At 35.1% G+C, this 27,921-nt stretch overlaps 4 protein-coding genes across 6 annotated transcripts; 2 read left to right on the top strand and 2 right to left on the bottom strand.

The window, feature by feature from the left end:
* The first annotated feature begins 2,708 nt into the window (after positions 1-2,708).
* On the top strand, positions 2,709-6,793 carry LOC125188503 (polyadenylate-binding protein-interacting protein 7-like). 2 transcript variants are annotated; one of them, XM_048085372.2, is made up of 6 exons: positions 2,712-3,003; positions 3,690-4,596; positions 4,844-5,276; positions 5,389-5,459; positions 5,865-5,989; positions 6,117-6,793. In XM_048085372.2, exons 2-6 carry the CDS (start codon positions 3,823-3,825, stop codon positions 6,403-6,405), a joined length of 1,692 nt encoding a protein of 563 aa, XP_047941329.1. In that variant the 5' UTR covers positions 2,712-3,003; positions 3,690-3,822; the 3' UTR covers positions 6,406-6,793. The 2 variants fall into 2 exon arrangements, with proteins under 2 accessions (XP_088915010.1, XP_047941329.1); XM_089058884.1 differs by lacking the exons at positions 5,865-5,989; positions 6,117-6,793 and adding an exon at positions 5,593-5,820 and having other exon boundaries at positions 2,709-3,003.
* Positions 6,794-16,491: 9,698 nt separating this feature from the next.
* Positions 16,492-18,599, top strand: LOC125188934 (transcription factor HY5). Its single transcript, XM_048086034.2, has 4 exons — positions 16,492-16,705; positions 17,065-17,239; positions 17,481-17,637; positions 18,159-18,599. Exons 1-4 carry the CDS (start codon positions 16,609-16,611, stop codon positions 18,201-18,203), a joined length of 474 nt encoding a protein of 157 aa, XP_047941991.1. The 5' UTR covers positions 16,492-16,608; the 3' UTR covers positions 18,204-18,599.
* A 568-nt stretch (positions 18,600-19,167) lies between these two features.
* LOC125188932 (adenine nucleotide transporter BT1, chloroplastic/mitochondrial-like) lies at positions 19,168-22,106 on the bottom strand. The gene is made up of 3 exons (XM_048086033.2): positions 21,154-22,106; positions 19,948-20,109; positions 19,168-19,876 (listed from the first exon to the last, which is right to left on the bottom strand). The coding sequence occupies exons 1-3, from the start codon at positions 21,649-21,651 to the stop codon at positions 19,403-19,405; spliced, it is 1,134 nt and encodes a 377-aa protein (XP_047941990.1). The 5' UTR covers positions 21,652-22,106; the 3' UTR covers positions 19,168-19,402.
* A 355-nt stretch (positions 22,107-22,461) lies between these two features.
* On the bottom strand, positions 22,462-26,332 carry LOC125187171 (AFG1-like ATPase family protein). Of its 2 annotated transcripts, none has more exons than XM_048083701.2 (14): positions 26,178-26,332; positions 25,779-25,915; positions 25,579-25,718; positions 25,338-25,483; positions 25,135-25,214; positions 24,760-25,017; positions 24,466-24,576; positions 24,256-24,378; positions 23,958-24,079; positions 23,822-23,891; positions 23,546-23,638; positions 23,337-23,464; positions 23,094-23,235; positions 22,462-22,715 (listed from the first exon to the last, which is right to left on the bottom strand). In XM_048083701.2, the coding sequence occupies exons 1-14, from the start codon at positions 26,275-26,277 to the stop codon at positions 22,605-22,607; spliced, it is 1,761 nt and encodes a 586-aa protein (XP_047939658.1). In that variant the 5' UTR covers positions 26,278-26,332; the 3' UTR covers positions 22,462-22,604. The 2 variants fall into 2 exon arrangements, with proteins under 2 accessions (XP_047939658.1, XP_047939659.1); XM_048083702.2 differs by having other exon boundaries at positions 25,779-25,853; positions 26,178-26,304.
* Positions 26,333-27,921: the final 1,589 nt, after the last annotated feature.

Here is a 27,921-nt window from a genome sequence, read left to right as displayed (position 1 = left end):
GAGAAATGATGGAGTAATACTTTTAGTCTTTTAGACTCCATAATTTGACAATATGCATCGAATAGTACTTAACAATGAATTAAGCTTAGCTCTAGAAGGCACATTTTATGTGGTTTTGGATTGCATTCGATCCATTAAAATTTGTCATAACCTATAGGAGGAGAGCATTGGGGCGTATAATTAACTAGAGTCACAATGTACTTTTAATTTCGTGCTGCAACATGGCATGTAACATGCAACATGTAAACACTACCATGCAATATATATTTGTGGAAGTTATAGATGGATTTATGCAGATTGCATAATAGTTATAGGTAGATTGCATTTTTATATTGTTGAGTTGCACTATAAACATAAATTTTCTATAATGCAAAAATAAACTACTCCATAAACGTCTATATATATAATGTAAACTAAACAGTCTATATCTATAATGCAAAACTCACTAATATGAAATGCAGTATGCCTATAACTATCATCCAATATGTCAAAATCCATCCACAACTTTTACAAATGCATATTACATTGTGGTATTTATAATATTATATGTTACGTGCCACGTGGCGACACAAAATTGAAAATATCGTTAAACACCAATCAATATTTTTAGAGCACAAAGACTTTGTGTCACAATTTAGTCACATGTAACGTATAACATTTCAATTAGTCACATGTAACATGTAAGCAAATAAATGAGATGTAACATCTACCCAATTGTTTGTTATAACCAATTATTCGTTTCAATCAAGTCATGATACTTATCCTTTTATTTAGCAAATTCACAGCCGCAAGCAAATCATGCTCTAGGTTTATAACTTTCATTTTAAAAAAAATTGATAAGTTTTTCTTTAATTTCATATTAACTTATTTTTAAATGTAAATTTGTTTTAATATTTATGTTATTAAGATTTAAGCTTGGTGTTTAACAATATTTTTTGGTTAAACTCAGGACCAAAGAGACGAGTAAAATTAAATAAAATTAGAGGGGCAAAGAAGGGTTAGACTTAGGACCAAAGAGACACAAAGTCTTGTTCAAATATTTTGACGTCTCTTATGAATATTGATCTTGTTCAAATATTGATTGGTCAGAAATCAACTATATATTTTCACTTTTAGACACAAAGTCTTATTCAGTGCCATTGCCAGCTGTGATTGGGCCCAGAACCTAAAAAACAAACCAAGGAAGCCCTCATGCTTTCAACGTGTGGTACCAACACTATTCCAAAAACCGCCAAAGTGTCACTCTCCGCTAATCAGCTTGTACCTTCCTATTTTTAGAGCACATAACAATATTAAATCTATTCCAACGATTTTTAGGAATAATTTTTTCAAATCTACGTATAAATTTTTTATAATTACCAATCGTAGAGTTAGCGAGTGGAAATATTTTTATATTATTTGTGTTTTCTTTTGTTTTATCACTGACTTATGTTCTCTTTTAGATTATTCTAATATTTTATAATTGGAGTATAACTTTTTAATATATGTATTCACAAATAATAAAACATTTCAATATAATGGGAATATTTCGGCTTTAGAAATTAATGATTTCCTAATTTATACGTTTCACCTAGTTGACTACGTGGGAATTAGGTGGGATGTTTATCCCTTCAACAAACATAAAATATTCTTATTGCTAAATGTCGATATGATAAATTAGGAGTTGATGCTTGATATGACTTTATAGCCCACACAATATTTATTTGTTGAAATTGTGAAAATCAATAATATGATTCTTAGAAACTATGAAAATCAGTATAATAGTTTTTTTATTATTATAAAAAGGCCACTTCACATCTCAATCTAAAAATTGGTCCACGAATTCTTTTTATAGTAAATTTGTAGTATGATAACAGTGACCAGTATAAATTAGAGAAGCAAAGAAAACATTATCACATTTAGTGGAGTAATATATATCATACCCATAAAAATAGTTTTTTTTTTATAATCCGTTTCATAAAAATAAATTTATTTTTATAAATTTTTTTAAATTTCTCTCTTCTATGATCTACATTTTCCAATAACAATACTTCAATCTATTTTTCTTTTTATATATTTTTTATTTTATTAATTGCACGTTAAAATTCATGCGGTCTCCAACTCCCTATTTTTATGGAAGGTAGAGAATACATATGTAGTTTCTCACTTTACATGTCATGATAGTTAATCTATAAATTTATAATCGTAGTACTAGTAAGTTTTCATTTTTAATAATAGTACAAGGGTGCTAGAAGGGCAAATAGGTTCATAATTCTCAAACATGGAAAGAACATGTTCATTAATATGGAAAGAAGCAAATAGGTTCATAATTCTCAAACATGGAAAGAACATGTTCATTAATATGGAAAGAATAATTAAATAATATATCAAATAAATTTGGCAAACAATTTATAACCTTAAATCGCTTATTCAGAGAAAAAAGTACTCCCTCCGTCCTAATAAAATTGAGACAAAACGTTTTGATATGAAGATTAAGAATTTATATTAAATAAATAGAAGAGATGAAAAAAAGTAGGAAAGATAAGAGAGAGTAAAGTAAATAATGGAATAAAATAAGAGCGATTAGATATTTTGTCTTTTATTAAAAAAAGAAATGACTCAACTTTGTTGAGACGGATTAAAAAAGAATACCGACTCAACTTTTATGGGACGGGAGTAAAAGAAAAGGCAAAGGGGCAAAAAGGGAAAAACGGAATAGAGTGGAGAAGGAAAGAAGAGAGAAATGAACGGGGTAGATAGAAAGATAGAGAGAGAAGTAGACACACCCCTCTTCTCCTCTGCTTCAGTTCACAGCCTCAAGAATCGTGAAAAAAATTTACTAATTTGGAAAAACGGAATCGACGAGCCAATCAATAGTGATGTTTGAGGACTAACTGTTTTCTAAAATTTCACTCATTTTAAGCTCTGAATCTCTACAAAATCCCATCATTTTCCTTTTTTTTTTTTTTTGTGTGGTTATGGATGCATTCGACATGGTTTCCTTTACCACAGGGCTGCGCAAAGGTATATTCAGATAGAAATCTAGATCTTGTTTTATGCGCTGAAGAATGTTCGGATAGCTGCCTTTTCATCTCTTTTTTGTATGGCTCAGATTTTGAGAGATCTGTGATGATAAGTTTTCTGACTGAAGTTTAAAGCTATTTGTGCCTTTTCTTTGATTGATCTTGTTTTATTGTTTGGCTGCTGAAATATTTAGAATTTTAGCAATATTTAAGGTGTGCTACTCCATGACTGATGATGAATTTGTCAGCTGTCTGTAGATGAAAAGGTTTTCAATTTTGTGTAATTGATATTTTCATTATTATGTTTTTATCTGTAATAAAGATGATAGTTTTTGGTTACTGTTATAGTGTGTGCCTTTTTATATGTGGTTTTCTAAATATAGTTGTTCTTGCCTCTCAAAAGAGGAAAAATAACTCAAGTTCATTGGATGCTTGTGTTATTATTACAGTTCATTGTATAAAACTGTGTTTTCGTTTCAAGATTCTGTAATTGTTTTTACAGTGAATGCAGATGTTTACTGTAACGAATTGTGGACTCTGTCGCATCATGAATCCATGTTATTCACATGTCGTTGAACATATTATATCATCATTGTTTGTTTGTGCTTTTGTGGTTTCTAAAAGAAGGAAAGAATGAATTTTGTCCATCAGCTAACTTGCTAATTTGGGTGACTTATTCATTTGCAGGGTTTGGGTGATCCACATTCAATACTACGACTTCAGTTGTTCAATCAAGATATTTCTTTCCTTATCTCTTTTAAGTGTAGATGGTAGAGCCATTTTCTGTTTATCTGAAACACTAGAGTGAAGCTAAAATACAATGTACTTGTCGGGAAAGGGACCTTCTGGCGACAAAAATCTTGGTTCTTCAAAACTAACTTTGAACCCCAACGCCACAGAATTTGTTCCATTTTTTCTAAGGTCGCCTGTAGCTGGCTCTAACGGTGCTGAGGCATCCTCAAAATTTGTTACCTCCGCAGCTCCTGGCCCGGGGAAAGGAATATTAGACAGAGTAGAGTCGTCAGCCTCAAATGACTCTGATGAGGAAGCTCAGCAATACTGGCGCAATCAGCTCCCTGATGATATTACTCCCGACTTTAAGGTCATGGGTATCGATGATAATCAAGGGGCCAATAGCTTATCATTTTCAAGCCTATCTTTGACTGATGACAACGAAAGTTCAAGATTTTCTTCTTCAATAGGTAGTGGTTTTATGTTGAAGGAACAACAAGGGTTATCTCTTCACCCTGTAAATGGAAACAATCATACTGAACAGCTGAGATATCCAGTCTCTTCCTATGGGGAATACCTGTCGCCTACAAGTTATCATTCATCACTCTCTAAGCCTTGGGACCAACAGATTGTCAGCAACGATCAACTTGTTCCAAGAGAAGGAACTGATGTTGGGAATCCAAGACATGGTCTTCTAGCTGACATGTCAAGTGAGCAATTAATGCTGGATAGTTCAGATGTGAGCCCTCTAGAGTTCCTAGCTTCACAATTCCCTGGTTTCGCAGCTGAAAGTCTCACAGAGGTTTATTTTGCAAACGGAGGCGATCTAAACCTGACAATTGAGATGCTGACTCAGCTTGAGGTATGGATGCAATGTTATGCATGCATTCTGTAAATTATGTCACTACACTTAACAAACAATTAGAATGCTTAGCCTACCAATTTCAGCCCAAAACATTAGATATGGAAGTTTATTATCATCAGTCCCAACTTAATGTATTGGCTGTAAGTGTTAATTAGTTATTCAATACTCAAAAATATTTATCTATAATTGATGTATAAACATATTTCTTTGTAGAATTAAGTGTATATTGCTTTGTGTTTTGCAGCTTCAGGTTGATGGTGGCTTGAATCAGACCATGCCTTCAAAAACTGTATCTGCACCAAATCTTAATTCGATGGATTTTCCTGCACTCTCTGTGATCGATAGTCAAACCGAGTTAGTTATTCCCCAAAATGGCAGTGCCTATCGCTCTCCAGAAAAGCTAGGCTCGTTGCTGTTCAGATCCAATTCCTTTGTTCCATCAAGGGGTGCTACTGATTTTGCTTCGGCTGTCAGGAAAATGGTACCTCAAGATTCAAGCATGTGGAAATATGAGAAAAATGGCTCTTCAGATGCAAGCATTGGATCAAGCCGAAGTTCCCAAGTACTAGCAAGCTCATACAACAGTGGTCAGGGGAGGGGCATCTATGGTGATAGGTTCCAAAGCCGAGGATCAGCTCGCTCATCTCCTGTCTGGCTTGAAACTGGAGATGCAGTCGGTAATGGTCATGGGAAATGTTGCTTTTCCAGTTTTGCATTCTTTTTAATATTTTTAATTGTTGGAGTGTGTATTCTGCAAGTGTATATGCTTTAACTTTGTTGAGCTGGCAGCAAATATATACTCTGAAATGCGGGGGGAAGCTCGTGATCATGCACGCGTGCGCAATGTATACTTTGAGCAGGTATGTCTTGTCTGCGGATGTATAAGGTTGGAATTCAAAGAAAGAACAGAAAATGAAAAACAAAATGATACGCTTTTGTTACGTCTCTTGATGAATAGGAATATGCTAATATCTTCGTTTATGTGCGGACTAGGGGTGCAATGAACATTGGTTTTGTCTGGCTGTATACTTCCCTAGATGGGAGCTCGAGTTGTGGAACTTGTGCAATCGACTAAGTTTTCAGTTGTCTTTTTTTTCAAGGTTCATCATTTCTCTTTGGGGGGTGGGGTTATGAATTTGATCTGGCTATTTATACCTGTAGCCCATAGCTACTCAGCTTCTTTTGTAAATGAGGATTTTATATATGAATCAGTAACCACAATGTGCTTCCATTGATCATATCTGACATATTCAATGTGAGATTAGGCACGGCAAGCGTACCTCGTTGGTAACAAGGCCTTAGCCAAGGAGTTGAGCATTAAGGGACAGCTGCACAATATGCACATGAAAGCAGCTCACGGGAAGGCACAAGAAAGCATTTTTCGCCAGAGGTTTGTTGTTCTTCGACCATATGAAAGCTTCCCAATGTTATCTTGTTCCTGTATTATTACCTAGTTGAAAGCTCTTATCCTATCTATTGTCCATCGTTGCATGATCCATGATTCACTATTTTTGCAGGAATTCAGACATTCAAACAAACGGGAGGGAACAGATGATTGATCTGCACGGTCTACACGTGAGTGAAGCTATTCATGTCCTCAAGCGTGAACTGGCGGTGATGAAGAACGCAGCAAGATCGATGGATCAAAGACTGCTTGTCTACATATGCGTAGGGACTGGTCACCACACAAGGGGGGCTCGCACGCCTGCTAGACTCCCGACTGCGGTTCAGCGCTACTTGCTGGAGGAGGAGGGCCTCGATTATTCAGAGCCGCAGCCAGGACTCCTCCGAGTTGTTATATACTGAAACGGGGAGGTATAGGATATTTTTGACACTGCATTTCTCAGAAAATCTATCCATCCATCTGGAGGGAAAAAGAAAGAAAAATATGGAAATCTGTTGTATCTGTAAATGGGGAAAAATTGGTAGTATACTTTCGCAGAAGATAGAAAAGAAAATGCGTAAAAAAAAAAGAAGGGAAGGATGAGGAAAGCAGACATCTGTAAGATAACTGTGTAGTTGGCCGAAACGTAGAAGGATGTTTTTGTAGTTGTCAGTCAACTTTGATCGGCCACATTTTGTTGTTTTGGTTTTATTACGTGTACATTTTTTGGTTTAAATATGCAGATGTACTAGAATAGTAGAATTGTTTCTCAAATTTCTCCAATCATCACCAATCTCTCCTCTTTGCCCATTTGCTTCTTGTACTTATTGTTTATGATTGCAATGATTAGATGATTTGACGTGCTCTTTTTTACTCTCTCTGTCCCCGTCCCCGATTAAGAGTTATACCTTTTCATTTCGGTCCGTCTCCAATTAAGAGGCACACTTCATTTTTACCATAAATAGTCAGTAGGTCCCACGTTCCACTAACTCAATTCACTCACGTTTTATTATAATTATTATAAAACCAATGTAAAAAAATAGGTCTCACATTCAACTAACTTTTTCAACCAACTTTTCTTTATACTCCTTCCGTCTCAAGATAAGCGACTCGTATTCCTTTTTGGGGTGTCCCAACATACATGACTCATTTCTATTTATAGTAAAAATTAGGGATTTCAAACATGATTTAGATTAAGTTTAATTAATGCCCTTATTACAATTAGCATTAATATAATGTATTCCAAAATTTTCTGTACCCAACACTCCAAATCCAAAATCACTTTCTTTTTACGCCTCTCTCTCTTCCCACTCAATCTCTCTTTTCTCTATAGCCGCCTCTTCGGAAAAAAAACCCTAGATCTAGCATTTCTCTTTCAAATTCTCACTCAATCAATGGCTTCCGACGAATCTGCTGGTAGTGACGAACCTAACCCATCCGACGACGGGTGGGTTAACCCTCGACGCCCCCTCACTCGCCCTATCTTGTCATATGTCCCTGGATGCTATAAATCCACTGCCGGTGGCGGTGGCGGTGGCGGTAAAGAATCTCTCACGGTGGTACAAGGAAAAAGAAAAGCAAGAATTTTCCACCCCTCCCCCTCCCGCCCCTATTGTGAATCAAAAATTTCAAATTTCCATTTACCTTTTTCTCTGATTATTTTAATGGCAGATTTTTAGTGAATTTGCAAAGCCATGTTTTTGTATGGCCAACGTTTGATGTGAATCAACCATTTCAGTTTTTAATTTACATTTGGTTTGAATATTTTAATGTATAAACAATTTCAATTTTTAATTTAATGTATAAACAATTTTAATTTTTAATTTACATTTGGTTTGATTATTTTAATGTACAAACAATTTCAATTTTTAATTTACATTTAGTTCGATTATTTTAACATCAGTACAACTAATAAGAAATATGCACAACTTAAAATAAGTAGAGCTAAATAAATAATGTTAAAACAATCAATTATTCTATCCATTTTAAATTCAAAAATAAAAATACTTCACATCACTTAATCTACTTTATTAGCAACCTCTTTTACACCACTAAACAACACTACCTAAATTCCTGTGCCCAAAAGAAGTAAGTCGCTTATGTTGGGACGGAGGGAGTATTTCTTAAAATCCGTGCCCGGTCAAAGTGTGACTCCTAATGGGGGACGGAGGGAGTATTATAGACTGTTAGCTTAAAAAAAACTGCACTAAAAGGGAGTAGCCGTAGGTGTTTCGTATTCAAACCAGTCGATATACTATAGTAGTACTATTTCCGTCAAACTTAAGATGACACGTTTTCCTTTTTAGTTTATAACTTTCTCTCTCCAATTAATAAATCTAACCACTTTTTCTCCATTCAATTAAATATTCGAACTCTCTTTTTCTCTCCAATTTAATACTTACAACCACTCATTTTCTCTCCAATTAACCACATTAATCAATAACTCCTAAAACTTCGTGGCGACTAAGAAATGTCTCATCTTAAATAGAGAATAATCGAGGTCATATACTGCAAAATAATGGGAATCAAGAAAGTGTGAGACATGTAATTAGCTTGGCTTAATCAACCAAACACTTAACTTAATGAAGAGTGGACAAAAAAGCAAATTAATTAAAAACCAAATTGGAAATTAGTGAATAAACGCACATCTTACGCGTATGATAAAATATTACTACTACTAAAAATTTGAATAATCATAATTTTTTTATTCTTATAACTGAAATAAGATTCATATCGACGACACCCGATTGCTAATCTCTCAAAATCTTCGTGCGTATTAAATTATGTAAATTTGATCACTACACTATACATAATATCACTTTTAAATTACAAATTTAATGTGAGAATTTGGTTCATTTCAAACATATTTTCAAGCGTAAAATAATATTTTAAATTTCATTTACTAAAACTGTATTACAAAAATATTTGTGAATGAAATTTGGCTTAGGAGTGGAGGAATAATGAATTCTAAAAAAAATTGATTATTGACATAAAAGAAGGAAGTGTGGTGAAATAAAAATATTTAAAATGAATACTATGTAGTATGATTTTTTAATTTCAGTCGTTGTCCATGCACGAACTAATTAATTAGCTGGAATATTTGGAATTATTATCTTATTTAATCATCAATGAGTGTAATTTCTGAAATTTGGCGAAGCAAGAGGATAACAAAGCAATCACTTGGTTAATTATGAGTGGATATAGAAGAATTAAAACAAAAAATGCAAATTAGTTGAGTTTCTATTACTAAGGAATATCAATTCTTATTATTTGATAAACAAATTTGAATACATAGATTAACACGTATAATCAAATATAACAAATTTGGATAATCTGATAAATGTGTAAGATAACAAATTTGATTAATGTGTATAATTAAATATAACAAATTAGTGATTACAAAAATAAAATTATGAATATGAAATTATTACAACAAATCATTAGTACTATAAATTAAAGTATTGGCCACCCCAATTCTCACTCTACTCCCAATTTTTTTAGACGAGGGTACAAGAAGGCGTCATCCTCTTCCTCCCTGGACAAGGCATTAAGGCAAGCATAGCATTCTATTTGTGTCTTTTTTTCGATTTCCAACAACGATCCTTATTTTAGGATCACTAGCTAGCTAGATTTGTTTTTGTTTGATGTTGGATTGAATTTTGCAGAATATCCCATTCTGATTCTTGATTTGTTTAGACTTTGTACAGAATGAACCGAAAAGAGATCAAGGATAAATTAATTGCCGCGGCAACAAATGGCAACTCGGAGGAGTTGTTTGACCTCTTCTCAAAATTGATGGAGGTTATGCTCCGCTTTGTTCCCAGGCTTGCTTCAAAGCGAGATGGGGAACATAATACCCCACTACACTCTACACATAGCGGCAACTAAACATATACAAAATGCTGGTGAGAGCGCGCCTAGAAGTGTGTTTTGAAGCAAATTATTCCGGCATGAACCTAGTTCATGTCGCAGCGATGATAGGGGAGCTCACTGTCCTCAGCTATCTTCTACAAAGAGACACAAATGTTTCCGGTAGATCCTATTCTGCATTTGTGCATCAATCATAACCAATTAGAATCGTTTAAGATTCTAACATTGTTCATGCCGTTGTTCTGGTTGCACAAACTTGGATAGCATTGTACCAATTTCTTGGTTATATGCATTGTCATATTCTGAGTTGCCTAATTTGTTGATCCGTAGCTTTTGCACTTTCTTTTGTGCCACCGGATAGTGAATGAAGCTGGATCGCGCCGTTCATGGCGATGGGAACACTGACAGAAAGTGCAAAAGGTACATGTTTTTATTTTGATTTTATATTTCTGTGTTTTGGTTTTATAAAACCATAAACACATGTTTTTTATTGCTAGAAATTTTTTTAGAGTGAACTTCAAAAATAGTCCCTGGACTATGGGTTTATCTCGAAAATGGTCCCTGGACTTTAAAAATATCACCAGTAGTCCCTGGACTAAGGGTTAATATCAAAAACGATATTTTGAGACGAAAATGCCCTTTTGAGGGGTTTTGGGGGTTTGGGCAATCTGGTCTTTTTACACTTTTAACATTTTAAATCTGATATTATTTTAGTTATGTACTAAATCTGATATTATTTCAAAATTATCATTCTTCTTCCCTTTTGTCATCCTTCACTTTGTTTCTTTATTTCAATATTAGATTTAATTTTACAAAATTAAATTTTAAATTTCAGATTTTAACTATCAATAAATTTTTTTAATTATAAAAATTATTAGTCATAATCAATATTTGATAGTGTCTAATATTTAATCAATAAGATATAACAACGTCTTAGTTTTAATCAATATTTAATAGCTTTAATCATAAATAGACAATATAACACGATTTATTCTGAAATAAATATGCGTCTAATGTAAGACTACTATAATTTTCGTTTATTAATTTGAAAACAATCAATCAAAATGACTAGAAAATTTCAACAAAAATACTCCTATACAAAATTTTTAGTCGACTTCATAATATTCAATCACAAGCAATTATAACAACCGAACGAAGGCTAAATAGAATAGCTCTTATTTTTCCATCACGATTAATATTATTTTTCTGTACTTCTTCAATTCAGCTTAATATTATATTAAATAACAAAAATTAATAGTTTTAATCAATATTTATAGTTTCCATGAATTAATAGTTTTAATTAAAAAAATTTATTGATATTTAAAAATTGAAATTTAAAATTTAATTTTGTAAAATTAAATCTAATATTGAAATAAAGAAACAAAGTGAAGGATGACAAAAGGGAAGAAGAATGATAATTTTGAAATAATATCAGATTTAGTACATAACTAAAATAATATCAGATTTAAAATGTTAAAAGCGTAAAAAGACCAAATTGCCCAAACCCTTCAAAACCCCTCAAAAGGGCATTTTCGTCTCAAAATACCGTTTTTGATATTAACCCTTAGTCCAGGGACTACTGGTGATATTTTTAAAGTCCAGGGACCATTTTCGAGATAAACCCATAGTTCAAGGACTATTTTTGAAGTTCACTCTTTTTTTTAAAGGAAATTTAACAAAACCCTAACCATGGAAAAAATTTGATTTCTATACCGGCATGTGGTTTATAATACCGGCATTTCTTATTAGCTATGCATCATCACTTTTGGTGATCCATAAATTTACATTTCCTATTCATCTTGCACTCGCTGCTATTTTTATTTTTTTTATTTTACATTGCCACAAAATTTCTTAAAAATCAAATTTTTTCCATGGGTGGGGTTTTGTTAAATTTCCTTAAAAAAAAATTTCTAGCAATAAAAAACATGTGTTTATGGTTTTATAAAACCAAAACAGAGAAATATAAAATCAAAATCAAAACATGTAGCTTTTGCACTTTCTGTCAGTGTTCCCATCTCCATCAACGGCGCGATCCAGCTTCATTCACTACCCGGTGGTACAAAAGAAAGTGCAAAAGCTACGGATCAACAAATTAGGCAACTCAGAATATGACAATGCATATAACCAAGAAATTGGTACAATGCTATCCAAGTTTGTGCAACCAGAACAACGGCATGAACAATGTTAGAATCTTAAACGATTCTAATTGGTTATGATTGATGCACAAATGCAGAATAGGATCTCCGGAGGCGAGCTTACGCCTAGCTGCCGGAAACATTTGTCTCTTGTAGAAGATAGCTGAGGACAGTGAGCTCCCCTATCATCGCTGCGACATAAACTGGGTTCATGCCGAAATAATTTGCTTCAAAACACACTTCTGGCCGCGCTCTCACCAGCATTTTGCATATGTTTAGTTGGCCTTCAGAGGCCGCTATGTGTAGTGGGGTATTATGTTCCCCATCTCGCTTTAAAGCAAGCCCGGGAACAAAGTTGAGCTTAACCTTATTGGCCCATATTGTGGAAACTTTGACTTTTACTATATTGGCCCAAATATCCTATACTCCCTCCGTCCACGAAAATTTGTCACATTTTTCCATTTCCGTCTGTCCCCAAAATTTTGTCCCATTTCACTTTTACCATTTTTGGTAGTGGACCTCACATTCCACTGACTCATTCCTACTCACATTTTATTATAAAACTAATATATAAAAGTAGGACCTACAATCTACTAACTTTTTCAACTCAATTTCCATTACATTTCTTAAAACCCGTGCCCGGTCATACCGAGACGAATTTTCGTGGACGGAGGGAGTATAACTTTATTGGCGCATGTTGTTTTTCTATATTTTCCTCATTTTATTGTTCACAAAGATTTATCATGTTATTTTGTAGGATTATGAAAAATTATAAACTGTAAAACAATATTATACATGAGTTAATTTTATTAATAGTTACCATAATAGATATTTTAAGTTAGCTACAAAAGTTTGATTCATTTCAAAATGAGTACTGAAATTTATACTTTATATTATTTGTAATATTATTCAACATAACAATTAAAATGCCTCAAATTCTATTAATATTAATTTTAGAAACTATATACACATCATTCTATATTCCATATAACTTTTCTCTACTATTCAGGGTTAAATCTAAGTGTTTATGTTTTAATTTATTGGAGAATACATGGATTTATGATAAATGTAGAACCAAATTCCATTTAATAAGTACATATATACCATTACAAAAATAAATTTAGAACAAAATTCTATTTATTAAGTATTTATACATTATTAAAAAAGTGAAGTCATTGTTGAAAGATGTAAGTATTATATAAATAACTCTTGTTTCGCTTTTTGTGGAATAAAAAAAATTACTACTATGTTAAATTCCGTTCCTGTTTCAGCTTTATTTCTTTACAAAATTCAAAACCCTAACTTTTCAGATGGTAATTGCCCAGTCGGGTAATCGATATGTAAGTTAAGAAACATCTGACACAGGCATTTTCACTACTCACAATTCTTCAACAAAATACCCGATCGGGTGTTTCTTCGAATGGAAAACACCCCATCCGAGCGAACTCTCTAGACTCCATGGTTTTTTAAGCAAAATGCTCGATCGGGCATTCCGATCGCGTGGCCCGGGAAAACTTACAGTCTTGACTCCTTGAATTCAATTTAAGCTCGTTTTAATATGTTTTCACTTCAAAACTTTGACAAACTCATTAAATCACCTAAAAAGTGCATGAGTGGAGGAAAATATATACTCTACACCACAATTCACTCTATAACTTGTGTTAAACACCCAGTTACTATTCTATACTCTTTTTAGAGCCAATTTTGCATCCATCTCCTGATTAACTTGGTCTAATATAAAAATGAAGTGATATCCAAGAATGATACAATTGTATGGAATCTTAAAATTTTGCAATCTTTTTGGTAATGTATTAGTTAATTAAACCATTTATATGTATCAAACACAACACGAACACAAAAACATAACATAAAGTTAGAATTATAAAATTCTAATTTTCGTTTAAATGAAAAAAAAAACACCGTAAAACACTCAAAATGGAAATTATGAAAAAGACTACCCCCATCTAATTATATTGGGCCGCTATCCGTGTGGGATCAAATGTAAGCTCCGATATGAAAAATCATGGTTCCAAATTTAAAGATTTATATTTATATAAATTCATATATAATTCAGACTTTAATATGCACACGTAGGCCTGTCAAAATGGATATCGGGTATTGGATACCCGATATCCAAACCCGAAAAAATTGGATAATTGGATACCCGAAACCCGATTTTTCGGGTATCGGATCGGAATCGGGTAGTGAGAATTTTGGATTCTCGGGTATCGGGTTATCCGATATCCGATCCGGTATACCTGAATTATCCGATTTATTTTTTAAAATTAATAAATTATATTTTTATTATAACTAAATGTAATTTAACTTCTTAACTATAATTTAATTAATACTTAATAGTTAGCATATAAGATATGTAATTTAATTTTTTAATTAAATTTTAATTTCATTGACTTGTGATATTTATAATTTTGATTTTTTTGATGATATTATTGTTAGATCTTGATTCTTATGAATTATTGAATTGTGATATTTATAAAGGATAAATGTTTGAACTTATGAATTTTGATGGTTATTGACTTATTGTGGATGGATAAAAAAATTTAATATGTATAACTTATGAATTTTGTATTTTTCAAAGTTTGTAGTTATTTTCTTTTAAATTCGAACTACTACAAGAATTTTGTATTCCTAAAAGTTTGTAGTTATTTTCTCTTTAATTCGAGCTACTATAAGAATTTTGTATTTCTAAAAGTTTGTAGGTATTTTTACTTGGATATTAGTACTTCAACTTTATATTAAATTTGAATTAAATAATATTATAAATTCTAAAAGTTTGTAGTTAATTTTCAAAAAAAAAAAAATCAAAATCACAATTGGGACTGGATACCCGAGTCGGGTATTTGGGTACCCGAAATCAAATTCGGGTCGGGTATCGGGTATTGAATTTTGGGAATTTCGGGATCGGGTACCCGAAACTTTCGGATCGGGTATCCGCGGGTACCCAATTTGACAGGCCTATGCACACGTATATAATCTTGAAATCGTTAATACTACAAGAGTTGTAGTAATATTTTTAGGGATTTTTTTTTGGGTGCAAAATTCTTGGTGGCCAATTATTCAATTTTAGTATATGTTTACTTTTGATTTTTGGTGTCTATTCTCGAATTTTAGTTCCTCGAGTTGCAGTCAAATATCTAAAAATATCGACTTTATTTCATATTTGCAAAAAATGTAAGCATTCGTTATGAAACTACATGGTGTTAAAGTAAATACTAAAAATTGTACTAATAATTTGAAATGAGTGTACATGATCCGAAATTGATTGAATTGGATTAAATTGACATTCCCTATTTAGTGATTAATTTCTCTTCCGTCATTACTGTGATCTCATCCCATCAACCATGCATTAATATGATCTCAGATTCTCAAGTACTATTAGTTAGGGTGGCAAATTGTGCGTATTGTGTCGTTATCGTGTCGACACGATAATGACACGACACGATAACAACAAACACGAACACGATCCATAAAGAAAACTCCAAACACGAATATGAACACGACCCGGTACCATCAGACACGAACACGACATAAACCTATTAACGACACGAACCACTTCAGATCAACACGACACGATAACAACGCATATATGACATGACACAATAACGACACTATAATAATCAATTTAGAATGAAAAATGAAAAATCTATTTTCACGCTAATACTGAGTGCTCCATTTGACTAAACCTAATTTAAATTTTAAAATAAATAATAAAATAATAATATTATAATATATTAATATTACTCCCTCTGTCCGTGAATAAATGTCCCATATTTGACCGGCACGGGTTTTAAGAAATTATTTGACTTTAAATAGTAAAGTGGGTAAAAAAGTTAGTGGAATATGAGACCTACTTTTTTATATTGGTTTTATAATAAAATGTGAGTGGAATGAGTTAATGGAATGTACGGTCAACCTACCAAATATAGTAAAAGTGAAATGAGACATTTATTGGCAACAGACAGAAAAGGAAAAATGGACATTTAATGGCGGACGGAGGGAGTATTACTTAATGTTAACACGAACACGACACGAAATTTTCGTGTCGACACGATAAGAACACGAACCCATTAAGCTTTGACACATGTCCATTAATTTCGTGCTCGTCCGTGTCGTGCTAAAAATTGTCAGCCCTAGTACTACTAGTAAATAATCACCTTATTGTTGAAAACTTGAGGGGTGAAATAGTGATTTTCAAATTCCGAGGGGTGAAAGCAGAAATTACATATCTCCTGCCCAAAAATAGAGTACACCCAATTCAATGCACCTAGTCCAACCAATCACAGCCGTCCGATGAAATTTATAATCGAACGGATGGAATATGATCACGTTACCGCCTCATCGACCTTTGATTAATCGAACACGTTATGGCTCAAACACCGCCACGATGGTTGCCTCTGCTTCGTCGGATTAAGCTCTATCTAACGGTTACTGTAGCTCAGAGCTTCACTCTTTTCTTCTCTCTCCAACATTTACGTCCCGCTCTTTTTCTCTCTGAAGCCTGAATTACCACTCATCCTACATTCTCTATATATATTTTTTTAGTAATTTTCTCTCTCCTGCCGCAATTCTTCTTGGCTGTGTTTTTTATTAGTTGGAGAAATGCAAGAACAAGCCACGAGTTCTATCGCCGCCAGCTCTCTGCCTTCTAGCAGTGAGAGATCTTCTAGCTCTGCCCTTAACGCTGAAGTTAAAGAAGGTATTATTTGGATTTGCTTCTCAAAACTCATTTTTCCTTACCAAAATGGATTCTTTTTAAGTTTTTTGCTACGTGCTGCATTAGTGAGATGGCTGTGTACTTTAGTTTCTACTATCTCTGAATTTCATTTATAAAAAGTTTCAGTCTTTGCTTGTTGTAAATCAAAACTCTTTTTTTTTTTTTAGGTTGTAGACTTGTAGTAAGATCAAAGATCCTAGCTTAGAATGAGTGAGCGATGTTGATCAATTTTAGGAAGTATGTGAGATTGTGTTATTCGGATTCGGGTGCATTTCGGTGAATTATAACGGATCAAAGAATATACTTTGTACTCCTCATTTCAAAATTGAATCTTGGTGAAGGAATGGAGAGTGATGATGAGATCAGAAGAGTGCCGGAGATGGGTGCGGAGGCAGCCGGCACGACAACCTCAGGCCGGGATGGAGGTTTGTTAGCGGGGCCCGCGCAGCCGTCAGCTGCCGGCTCGAAGAGGAGAGGGAGGAGCCCTGCTGACAAAGAAAACAAGAGGTTAAAACGGTATGTTAAGTAATTAAGGCGTATCCTTATCCAATCATATCAAGCCATGTCACCTCTTGTCCGAACATATTCTTTGGGTCCCCTCAAAATTAGGATGAGCTTAGCCTTATTGTGATGGGTATTGAAAACAGACCAGTCATGCATTTGGGCTGTTTAGGGAGAGGTTTTTGTCTTGGTGCTGTTGGTTATATGTCAAGTGCATTTTGGTAATTGTTTTCAATTTTTCTTTTTTTGGTGCAAGGCTGTTGAGGAATAGAGTCTCAGCTCAGCAAGCGAGGGAGAGGAAGAAGGCGTATTTGATCGATTTGGAGGCTCGAGTTAAGGAGTTAGAAACTAAGAATGCTGAGCTTGAAGAGAGGCTCTCCACTTTGCAAAATGAGAACCAAATGCTTAGACAGGTACAAGTTTGATTTTTGCTGCTTGCTAGTACTATTACTCCTACTTTGTTCAAGAATACCTTGTTTACAAGAAACTCGTAGAACAATTTGAGCTTGTGTATGTGTTATCACAATGTCTTGCTCTTCATGTTTTTGCCTAACCATGGGGATAAAGTATAACCTTGTGTGATTCATTGTTCAAGATACATGAAAGGTTAGATAGCTTAATCGAATGGGAATATGTAGTATAGACATTGTACGCAACTCAATTCTATTGCCTTCTATCCGTGGACTAAATGTTTAAGTCTTCTGAAGTTGAAAAAACTTAGATCCTATGCCTATAGTGTCTCGTTTGTCATGTCGTTCATTGTCTCTATTAGAAATCAAAATTCTTTTTTCCATAATGTTTAAAATTGTTTGGAAGATGTTGTGAATGCAGAAGTCATTCATTGTGAACTACGGCTCTTTGTGCTTTAGAAAGCATCTTGGGAATACATCACCCAGTCATGCGTTCTTACTCCTAAATCGGATACAATTTGCAGATACTGAAGAACACGACTGCAGGAGCGCAAGAGGGAAGAAAGTAGGAATGTGATGTTCAGATGTTGGATGTGAAGAATACAAGTGAGAGGGTGACGGAGAGTTTCCCTTCGAGGCAATGCTGCATTGGATCTCTATTCACTCTTGTCATGTTGAGAAGGGGTTGATTCTGTCGAGCTAGCTTCTTCTCCAGTTGATGATGGCGTGCAGTTAGATTATTGTAGAATGCATTAGCTGCTGCTAGAGCTTGAGTTGTTGTATGTAAGTTGCTGCTAGAGAGAGGAAGTTGCCAAGGATCATGGAATGAAATATAGTATGTTGTCATTTCCCCTTACCATCCAAATTCAAGAAATTAGAGTTCTTGATGTATGACATGCTTGCTCGTACGAGTTTGTAGATGTGAAAAACGATGTAGACATGTCTAAGATAGTATCTTATATGCATATGATTTTGCACACGTGTCTGTTTATGTGGTAAATATGTTGTTATCAACATATTTACCACATAAACAAACATATTTACATTTTGTGATGCACAAAGAGATCAGGACACTGACGGTAGACATGAGGGACGAGCCGGGCTCGAGGCCCTTTCCCAAGGCAAGGATGGCTGGCTACAACAATACGAGATTTCTGCTCATTTGTTTAGTTTCCTTGCATTAGAGCTTCTATTGCAAAAATAATTTCTTTTCATTCTTTTAGATTGAGATATTTTTGGGAAAATCGGACAGGATGGCAGAGGCAAAGAGTAGAATGAGAGTACATGTTTATGAAGTCAAATCTAGGTAGACAAAGACTAATCTTGTCGGTGTTAAAATGATGTCTTTTACGATAGTAACTAGAACTTAGTACTATGTAGAAACTAGAAAACCATGTCAGCTTTGATTATGCTATTTAACATTATCTAAATTCAAGGCTTTCGAGTTTTGGAAACTTGCTCGAATTGGATTCTTCTAGTTGATTGGTATTAACAGTTGGTTGAGCTCCATCACATTACAAAAAAACAAAAGGGTTTAAATGTAAAAAAACAAGGTCGACCCAAAAATACCTCATTTACACAAAATAAGTTCAAGCAAACAGAAAAAAAAAAAAAAAAAAAACCATATCGATTCTCATCTCAAAAACATACTACAATTCCGAGCAAAAATTCCTACACTAAAACAAATTTTGTAAAGAAACCTGTAAAATGTCAATTGACATGGTTAAACTTAAACCCCTGAGGGATTTATTCTGCAAAACAGATTTCCCTATGCATCCTCTTCTTTCTCCACCAAAATCTTCTTACATGCTTCATAACACATGAAAGATATCCCAGCAGCAGGCACCAGCTTCAGACAACTCGGGCCAAGCCCTTTGTACAAACCTCCTATCCCATCTCGTTCGAGGATGCAGGCGAGAGCGTGCAGCACGTTCTTGTACACCTGCCTCCCGCTCACAGCCCCTACCTGCATGTGCTTACGCGCAACTTCAAGAGGGAACGTGGCAGTGCTAGAAATAGCGCCGGCTGCTGACCCGATCAAGAGTGTTTCTATATTGCCTATCTTTTCTTCTTTGAAGATTTTCCTGTAGGCTTTTCGTAGAGTGTCGTACGCACAGTAGTTGGTGGCAGCATAAGGAATAACTCCAATGAGGCTTGGGGCGAGGCCTCTGTAGAGCTCGCCTGGACCACCCTCTTGCAGTATTTTGACAAATGCATCCAGCAGACCGTTGTAGACTCCTCTCTGTGAGCGAGTAGCATAAATGGTCTGGAAATTGAAAAGAACTTCAGATATGAAGTATATTAGTTACATACCTGTATGGTTAGTCGAGTTTTGAGTAGCTCGAGGGGGTAGGTGACCAGTGTCGAGGTGACCCCAGCTGAGGCGCCTGCGACTAGAGAAGGAGGAATGGGTAATTTGGGCTGTTCACCGGGTTTTGAAGACAAGTTCTTGTTGACAGTATCATAAACAAATAACTGCAACAGAAAGTGTAGTTTTCAAGAAAGGGTAGAGCAAACATATGATTCAAGGTTATGTGTAAGAGCAGCAAACATATGCACATCAGCTCAGCACGTGTTTATGGTGCTCAATATTTAGCAGGAAACAGTGCTTAAATCTCCAATCGGTGAAAGCAAATAAATTAAATAGTTGTAGGACATATTGAGGGAGATGATCATATCTTTTGTCAAAATTAGACATGAAAAAAACGAATTCAGCAGAGATAGGAAGGAGTACAAAGACTAAAAAGTCATATAAAACAGAAATATCAGCAAGGTCCAAAGTTATAAAGTGACATACTCAACACCAACACAGACAAGCTAAAAGGTCGCCGGAAATATTATGTTCACATCGAAAGATTTGGTTTGTGAATGATTTTGAAGATCAAGGCATTCATGGTATATATATAACCAAGGGGCTGGGAGCTGGATATAGGTAGTTTCTACTCGGATATGAAACAACATATTCCACTTTAGAGAGTTTTCATCTCTAGAAAGCCTACTTATTGTTGCGTAATAGGTCTTGCTCCGTAGAGAAACTGTGAACTTGATCTTGACAGGGAAAATTGGAGTGCTATGTGGGTAGGAAGATTGTGGGATTCCTAGAGAACATACAGAACTCAAGGAGGAATACAATAACAAGAATAAAATTAAAATCTACATCATGAGAGTAACTTGTATGCCGTGTGCCACAGTAATCGACAGATTCAAGTACATAAGATGTTGCAACTTCACCCTCTTAAATCTCATTTTTCCCAACCTTCACAAAATACAAAATTTACAATTCAATACATATACCACAGTGATAAGTTACCTATTTATACACCTCATTATATAAACCATTTAAGTGCCCAAACTCAGTAGCGTATCTCTACAAATTAAGTAGTAGCAGTATTTACAATGAACACCAGCTAACAACAAACCATGTAAAGCTTAAAACCACAGACTTAAAAAACAGAGAGGCTGGAAATCAAAGTTGAGACAATCGACATAACTTAGACAACGTCCTATAACTCCTCTTACCTCTATGGCTTTGCTCGGGGCAACACGAATCACATTAACAAAATTCCCTCTAAACAATCCTTTCCATCCATCTGTTTGCATAATGTTGTTGAACACCTCAGTTGTGGAATGCCCACTGCTACCCACCATCAAGTGAGTCCTAATCGTTTCCAAAGGAGCAACAACAGTCCTAGAAACCGCCCCAGCAATTCCACCACTAACTAACCTCCTTAACGAGGGATTAGGGATCTTAATCTTTAGCTTAAGCCCTCTTTTTTTCTTCTTTTCCCCCAAACCATTTTCCTCTGGCAATGAAACATATTTCAGTAGAAAATCAGCACAGGGTAATTTCAGACCCCCATTTCCTTCATTTCCCATTTGGACAGAGGCAAACAACCCACCACCTGGATGAAAGTTGCAATCTTGATTGCTCCAATGAAGGCCCAAATGAGAATCTGATAAAATCCTACTACCTTTCTTGAACGATAGAGGTTTCATTTCTGCTCTACCACCCATCATTCAATATCTCCAGAAACCTAGAAGCAGAAAGAGAAAAACTATATCACACAGAGTCGCCTTGCTTCTCTGTGCGTGTGATAATTTCAACACAAAACTTATTTCATGTCTCGAGGAGGAATGATAAAGGTAACGGGGGAAAAGATGCGATTTTGGGCAAATGGGTTGGCTGAAACTCCATTGTAAACAACTGGGTAGGTGAGCATATAGGAAAATATTCTAAATCGAGATAGTAGACCTACCTAGGGGAAATAGTGTAAGATGCTACATCAGCAATCATATAGTAATTATAATATGGATATAGTAATTAGATGTGCAATGAGTTTGATGGATGGATGCGGAGGTATCAATGAAGTGTTCTTTTATGTGAGGAACAGAAAAAAAGGTGAGGTGGGACTTTGTTCTTCCCTCTTCACAGACTCACATAAAATGAGGGGATGAATTTTTCCTGTGGTTAATATCTGCAAGTTGCAGAGTCTGATTTTGTTGCATAAAATAGAAATCTCATACTACTACTACTACTACTACTACTACTACTACTACTTTAATATTACCATTACTAGAACTGAAAATGAAATGTCACCATTTGTTGAGATTCAAACTATGTAAGTACTAATTTACAATTTATTAATATGTACCACTGTTACGTATAATTGTTACAATTGTAGTGCAAGCCGTTGTTGATAAGAGGCATCTGTCACACACACACAACTAAACTTGAAAATAAGTCATTGTTGATAAGAGGCATCTGTCACACACACACAACAGTGAACACACAATCTCAAATCTATGCTAAGAAGTAAGACCCTTCAATTCTACCATAAAAATACATGTATTCAAGAATCAAAAAGTTTTTATTCTCCAAACACTAATGAATGTATCTACTAATAGACCAAAATGGTCAGACAGTAGTTCCATAAATAAGAATTAGTAGTACATCTTAAAAAAGAACGGTATTATCTATGGATGCCCATCTCCGAACCTTGTTCCTTTCCTTGGTAATAAGGATGAATATAGCGTACGCCTTCAAGGTATAACGGCGACTGCATTTCAATCAGACGCGAAACCTGCAACAATTCAACATCTTTTAGATTCTAGCAGCACGCAGTGATCAAGAATCCAGTCAAATAAATAGGGAGTAGCATTTTGAATCCATGAAATCAAGAAAATGGTTGCTCTTCTGTTAACTTTTTGCAGACAAGAGCTACATTTCCAATTCACTGCATTTTGTGCTTATATGTCTTCAAGAATGTATACATATATATCTACATATACCGTCATGTTCATGCTAGGTGCTTATCCGGATCGATGAGCTTTTGAGATCTTCCTCAAGAAGAAGACAAAGACGTGATTCATGCTTGATTATTTGCTCGACTAGAAACCGGATAAAAGGAAAAGAATCTCATCTTGGATGTACAAGGAACTGCAGAAGGAGATATACTCACAGCTCTTCTGAATGCAAACATCTCCTCTTGACCAGATAGAAGGGAAACTATTGCGGTGGGTGTTCCTCCTGAACTCACACTGCCTTCTGAGGAAACATCTCGTCTCAGTTTCGTGCTTTCTGTTTCTGTTTCAAATTGAAAGCTGCAAAGCAAAATGAAAACACAATCATTACACAGTGAAGAAGGTTGAGGGTAGCTAAAGTGTTGATGAAGGGTGAAATGAAGCAATTCACGAATGCTTGCCTTTCTAAATCAAACAGCACACCCTCATCAGTTCCTTGGAATAGATCATCGATGGAAGCAGCAGCAGAGCAATACAGGCAACAATGGTAATTGTACAGTTCATCGACAAGTGTGATAAACCTTCTGGCCTAAAAAGGATGATTGTTTAGTTCATCAAAGCTTAGCTCAGAATTAATTTCTGTGAAGGTAATAAGACCAGAAATAGGTACCTTATCTCGGATACGCATACTCATAACAGGAATATCTGCAATGAAGACTGTATGGAAGGTTTTGGCGATAGCAATATAATCAGCTGCCCCAATCTGCAATTGTTATGCGAGACTAATTACAGAAAAGGAAATAAGATAACTAACATGGAGGACAAAACCTTAGCACACCTCAATTGGATTCAACAAGTAGAATTTACAATGTAAGGTAATCTAGGCTTGATTTAGAAAAAGGTATAAATATATTGCAAAACAATTGACCCGAACGGCGGAGCATACCGGTTGGCCACATAAATATTCAAATGTGAACCGTGCCACCCCGTTGCAGCTCTGAGGCACTTCCAATGTTCTGCCAAAATATGATATATCAATCAAAAGCCAGATATATATTGATTAGTTCTTATCACTTTGGTACCTTCCAAACATCACCGGAAGAGTTTGAGAAGTAACCCTCTCTCCAGACTCTCCGACAATCTTGTTCCACATACTCTCGTATTCCTTCGTTTTGGTACTATCGAGAGGCCAATAGTAATGAGTCTGATCACTCACCAAAAAACTCAATATCAATAAAACACATTTCAAGCAAGTCAATCTAATTACACTCTTCAACTACCAAGTTCAAGGTTGAACCAAAACTACTTGTTCGAGTAAAAAATTATCACATAATCAAAAATTATACACCAATCGTACGACTGGAGGTTACAAGTTCTTGCCTGATCAGATGAACTCAATGCTATATGACGCCGGTAATCAATTTCGCTTCCAATCAGAACATTTTCACAGTGATCCTCCATTTTAGCCAGAAGTTCTTCAAATATCTCTTTCTGCATGCCATCCTGAACAGGAAGAGATTTTTTTTATTTGTAGAGAATGAAACCGTGACAGGAGGGTCCATCATCTAGAAGATTTTAGCTGAGGCAAACCTGATTTAGATCCCTGGGAGCGCGATTACTTGTAGCGACAAGAACAGTTCCTGTGCTCAATAGTCTGCTCACAATTCCAGATAAGGCCACAATAGCAAATACATCAACTGTCTGTAGCAAGAAAAATAAACCAAGATGTTGAGCTTCTCAGCTCAGAGGACACAAACAGAGAAAAGATAGTGTAACGACACAATTAAAATTGTGCAAGTCCTATATACTACATCAAAGGTTTAAACATTACTCGGTGAGTTGCTTATGAGATAAACTTGGAGGGGGTGGGCACAGTTGTCAAACCTGTATTTCGTCAAAGCATAGAATACTGGCTCCTCTTCGATGTCCTTGTGCATCAGTGAGAAACTTGTCGGCAACAGCTGGAAGAATATTTTTCATATTCATCTCTTGCTTATATTTCTCTTCTTCAACCAGCCATTCCTTAACTTTTGTATCAAATGGAAGACTCATAACCCAGTTGGAAATGCTAGATTGAAAAGACTCCTCCATCTTTCGACTCTTCCACACTTTATGCATGAGATCATGAATTTGAAGCATAGCCTGCCGATGTTAATCTTAGATGATCAGGATTTCTGATAAAATAAACTAAACCGTGCCACTTTATTATCTCAAGAACAGATCATCCATATATACTACTACAGTTTATCAAGCACTTGCCTCATGAAAATGAAGCCGTCTCCGATGTTGAACAATTCCCTCTGTGGCACCATAAAACATGTCCATTAGCATTGTCTTCCCTGCATGAGGAAGACTCCACCATGAAAATTCACAATTTGAAAACAGATCATGAAGTAAACTTCGATTATATAAGACTGAATCAAGCGACCATATTAAAGATGAAGTAAGATGAAGCAGCAAACCACTTCCAACATTTCCATAAATGTACAATCCTTTTGGGGCCGGAGGAGCTGTAGGACGCTGCCCAACCATCACATCTAGTTTCTTTTCTCTGTTCAGATATGACACCCACTTTCCCACGCCGGGCTCAACACTATCAGCACTTGTGCTACATCAAGACAAATCATCAATGTAGCGGGAAAGAAACAGCAGTAAAGCAGAGCTCAATACGAGCAATAGAGAGAATGGAACGGTTTGCCTCACCGTGACAGCCACTTGTTCATAAAACTCCTTCTCCTGCTCACGGGTGATGATCCACCAGCCTGCTGTTTTGTCTTGGCCTCGTCCAACAATAGTCTCCGCCTCTCATTTTCCCGATTCTCTTCCCACTTAGCAAGGTTTGCCTGCGAAAAGACAGTAAATCATGGAGAAAAAGACGAGCATCATCTCAAACATAAGCTCACATGGTATTCCTCCATATCTCTCTCATACTGGTGGAGCCTCTGGAGTAGATTTTCGAGCTGGAACACAACCTTTTCCTGGTAAGAATCATGTTTCAACTTCCCTTGATTAACGAGACTCTTATAATAAGCGAGTGGTCCTGGAGGTAATTGAGAAGCAGATCAAACAAAAACCTAAGGAGATTCGATTCTTAGGGATGTGATAATTACATCCGAATTTGGGCACTTTGTTCGTAACCACAATCACATTAAGGAATTATAAAAACCACAAAATAGCCAAACGGTAGAGTCTTTCTTCAACTGGACCAAATGCATACCCAATTCACACAAATCATGCCAATACAAAACCTCAAGAAGCAATGAAAAGAGTCGAAATTGATGATTGGCATGCATAAGACGCACCAGGATGATTGGAGAGAGAAGAAGGTGGGCGATCGCAGTAAAACCTCGAATGAAATTTGGAGGGTTGGCATGAGGAAACAAATTTCAAGAGTTTTTTCATTTTCCAAACTGTTAAGAATTTGGTCTGAAAACAATTGGGTAGTTAATAAAGCGGCGACGCATTTAATTGTCTGTAGAAAGTTAGTTGTCCATTTACAAAACCAAGCAGCGCTGACGTGGCTTCCTCTCAAATCAATACTTCTTTGTCTTCATAAATAAACCTGATTAATCAACAGCATTATATTATATTATAGATTTTGCAAAATGAGCATTAAAAATTTTAAATACCAAATCAAGGTTTTGGTAAAACTTTAGCTCTATAAAATGAAACCCAAATGCAATTATGGAGTAACATCTATCCAATATGCGGGAAACAAAAGCGTTACACTGATTGAATTAGTAAAAAGCAGAAATATACTCCATCCGTCCCACTTAAAATGAAATATTTGGGAATCGGTACGAGATTTTATGTAGTGTTATTTTGTGAGTTGTTGAAAAGAGAGTAAAGTAAGAGAGATAAAAAAGTAGAGAAGATGTTGTTTTCATTTTAGGAAACTTACTATATGTACAAGTATCAATCTGCTCAGCTAGTTCTTTAATACTCCCTCCGTTCCACATTTGTAGTAACATTTAGTTATAACACGGATCTTAAAGAATTTGTAGAGTGTGTAATTAATGAAGTGAGATGTGGAGTGTGTAATAAATGAAATGAGATGGTGGAGTGAGATGATGGAGTGTGTAATAAATGAAGTGAGATGATGAAGTGTGTAATAAATGAAATGAGTTAATTGAAGGTGGGTCCCTTTTTGACTTTTTGATTTTTTATTTTTGTTTTGATTTATTTTAATATAGATAATGACATTTGGGTGTAATTTTAGTGAATAATGGGGTAAAATTTTATGTGCAAATATGGAAATTCTAAATGTTACTCCAAATGTGGGACAGACTTTTATGGCAAAATATTACTTGTGAAGGTGTAGATGAATTTCCGCAAATTGCACTTTAGTTATAGCAGAAGTAGATTGCATCAAATTGCATTATATATTGTTGAGTTTTGCATTTTAACATAAATAAAACAAAATATATAAAATGCAAATTAAACCGTCTATGTCTACAATGCAAAACTTAACAATATAAAATGCAATATGCATATAACGAAAATGCAATCAGTCGAAATCCATCAACAGCTTCTACAAATGTATATTGCATTTTGGTGTTTACAATATTTCATGTTTCGTGCCACATGGCAGCACGAGATTGGATGTATATTAAACCTTAAATTAGTTGTTTTTTAAGCACATCCCTAATCCTCTATTTACGAAGACAGATTACTAAAGTTAAAAAATACTAAATGATAGTCTATCCTACAAAGCAACAATATTTTGGCCCTTATGACAAGAAAAATTATAGGTGTAATGGTAATAAAGTCCGGCCAAAATATGATATTTACCACTAATTTAAAATTTGGTTGTTAATATCACAAATTTATGTCTTATAGTGTATTTCCCACGAATTCAATTTTTTTTCCTAAATTGAATTCGATGTGGCAAGTCAGATTATGTAAGTGAACTAATCGGTCGAGTTGGAGAAACGTCAATTTTTTTTCCAAAATTTATGATTTTAGAAACACATCCTTTTCTGACGCCCCACCAACTAAAATAATGGAGTACTACGTGATCCTAGGTTTTACAAAGTAAACGGTACG

Source organism: Salvia hispanica, chromosome 5 (genome assembly GCF_029641045.1).
Source record: "Salvia hispanica isolate PSC_SH4W2 chromosome 5, Shi_PSC_v1, whole genome shotgun sequence".
Lineage (NCBI taxonomy): Eukaryota > Viridiplantae > Streptophyta > Magnoliopsida > Lamiales > Lamiaceae > Salvia > Salvia hispanica.
This window is presented reverse-complemented; position numbering and strand designations above follow the sequence as displayed.